The sequence below is a fragment of the Penaeus monodon genome, chromosome 38 (assembly GCF_015228065.2).
Source record: "Penaeus monodon isolate SGIC_2016 chromosome 38, NSTDA_Pmon_1, whole genome shotgun sequence".
In the NCBI taxonomy this organism is placed as follows: Eukaryota; Metazoa; Arthropoda; class Malacostraca; order Decapoda; family Penaeidae; genus Penaeus; species Penaeus monodon.
In genome coordinates, this window is record NC_051423.1 from 3,655,406 (window position 1) to 3,657,905 (window position 2,500).

Here is a 2,500-nt window from a genome sequence, read left to right on the forward strand (position 1 = left end):
TGACTTTTTTTTACGGGAAATGCCGATATGTAATCTTTGATCGTTTGGACAAATCTATTGGAGATTGTAGCGTAGAGAGATTGTAATGTAAAGAGATTGTAAGGTATCTGAAAACGGAGACAAAGACTTGGAGTCACGCTGGTGAATCGGGCTAGACTGCTCCTGACTATGAAAAGGCTTGTTTTGCTATCACGTGACGTTCTTGCAGGTCCTCTTCTTGCTCGGCGTGGTGGCTGTGGCTGCTGCAGATAAGCCGCCGACCTACTCCTACAGCGCCCCACACGTGAGTATTAGACATAAAGAAGCCCGATATTTTTTGTTGGGAAAACTCACGTTGATTTTAATAGCACTGCATAAGAATAGTATTAATACTGATTGTTATTTTAATGGGAAATATGTACATTTCAGGGATCTTTCGAGGACTCAGTGGAGTATGATGATGCCAAGTACGACTTCAACTGGGCTGTGAAGGACGACGACTCCGGCAACGACTTCGGTCACCAGGAGTCCCGCGACGGCGACAACACTCAGGGATCGTACTACGTGCAGCTCCCCGACGGCCGCCTGCAGAAGGTGACGTACTACGTGGATGGCGACAATGGATACGTTGCCGACGTGACGTACGAGGGCGAGGCTCGCTATGACTCAGTTGAGTCTCGCGAATACGTTCCCCCCAGGCCCGTGTACTCCGCCCCCGAGTCCCACGAGTCAGTTGAGACTCCCGTATACACCCCACCACGACCCCAGTATGCCGCCCCCAGGCGCTCTTACGGTTTCCCTCAGTAAATACTGGCGCCAAAGATTTCTATTTGTAATGATTAATGATTAATTGGTAAGATTTTTTATATACTTATTTATGCACACTCCGACCTGAATAAAACTTAAACCTCTGAACTAATGGATTTAAAATTCTCAAACTACTGTACTGCAGGAAAATTCACACACACACATACATAAACCGTAAGAGGAGAGCTGCCAGGCCTATGTTCAGTATTCACACTAGAGCAAGAGCGAGTAGGAGGATGGGGTGGATGTTACCGATGGTAGAGAAATCAAACCTTTATTTCTATAAGGACACTGAAAAAAATATTTTGCATGGCAGTGGTGATGATGAAGTTATCAATGATTATTGCTAAAAAATAAGGAATATAAGAGTTTATCCCGAAATATGAAACTAATAAGAAATGATACCAGATAAAAGATGGAACGAAAACAAAAAAAAATTTAAAAATAGCCCTGACCTGAAACAAAATACGTAGAAAAGACGCTTAGTGGGTAGTTCTTTGTTCATCCTTGCAACATGACATCAGCAGTGTACTATAAGTTGGCAGATTTCAGATCTTTTGTATACCTGCAGCACAAGTTCTTTGTAGAAAAACATTCTTCATAATGAAATGGCCTCATTTGATGACCAAGCGTACTGTCAAATGAGGTTGTCAATGTGTAAGCGATGGACTTGATGGTGATACAGTCTACGTGTTATTACCATATAACAGCAATAGTGTGAGTCACTGAATGTGGACTTCGATCTTGATTTGCAATGCAAGAGCAAGGAACTTTAATGGAACAGTCCTTTGTAACATAACTGATATATGAAGCGGTTCGAAAACCTCATTATGTATATATGTATATGTATATATATATATATATATATACATATATATATATATATATATATATATATATATATATATATATATATAATTAAAAATATATGGTATTTATACATAACACACAGTATAACACATAAGTATTAATTTAAAGTAGTGAACACGGGCGTGCGCGCAGGCTCTCAGTCTTAGATGTGTTGATTCTTTGAGGATACTTTACGATTGTGATAACATCAGCACACATATCAAATGGATGAAAGGAATGATATAGCTCGAGTCACCCTCGAGTAGGAGAAATGCATTCATATCAGCGCAGTTATTACTATTGTTATTATTATTATTATATTATTATTATTATTATTATTATTATTATTATTATTATTATTATTTTATCATTGCAGTTTTTATTATCATTATTATTTTTTTATCACTGCAGCTTTCATTATTATCATATCTTATTGTTAGAAATTTTGGAGTCTACTCATTACTTTATCCCATTAGTCATCTGGGAGTAGAAAATTCCTTCGGTGGCGATCTCTGCTTACGGTGTCCTGTCGGTAACTCCGGGCATAGATACTCTACAATAAGTTAACGCAATACACAAGTGAAACAATATGATCATATCATTACGGCTGCCCTTACTTGTTAAAAGGAGGAATATACCGTGCCCTACAAAGCACACTAACAAGATTCTACTACATCACTGCAAACCGATGCAGACTTGATGGACAATGTTAATACTATACCAGCTACACCGGGTAAGGATATTCCCAGCAATTACCACACTTACTGCAGTCATCATTTCCGCAGATAATATGGATGTCAATTTTCAGTCGGGATTATTCCTGTTGTCCAAAAGATATAAAGGGATTTTTAAATTCCACTGGGAT

General features: G+C 38.6%; 1 protein-coding gene across 1 annotated transcript in view; it reads left to right on the forward strand.

Annotated features, from left to right (window-relative positions):
- The window catches only part of LOC119597096 (cuticle protein 7-like), a 962-nt gene extending 68 nt beyond the window's left edge, over positions 1-894 (forward strand). Inside the window, exons 2-3 of the mRNA XM_037946561.1 lie at positions 209-283; positions 409-894. Of these exons, the coding sequence (XP_037802489.1) occupies positions 209-283; positions 409-786 (453 nt within the window). The 3' untranslated portion in view covers positions 787-894. The remainder of the gene's footprint in view (positions 1-208; positions 284-408) is intronic.
- The last annotated feature ends 1,606 nt before the right edge of the window (positions 895-2,500 follow it).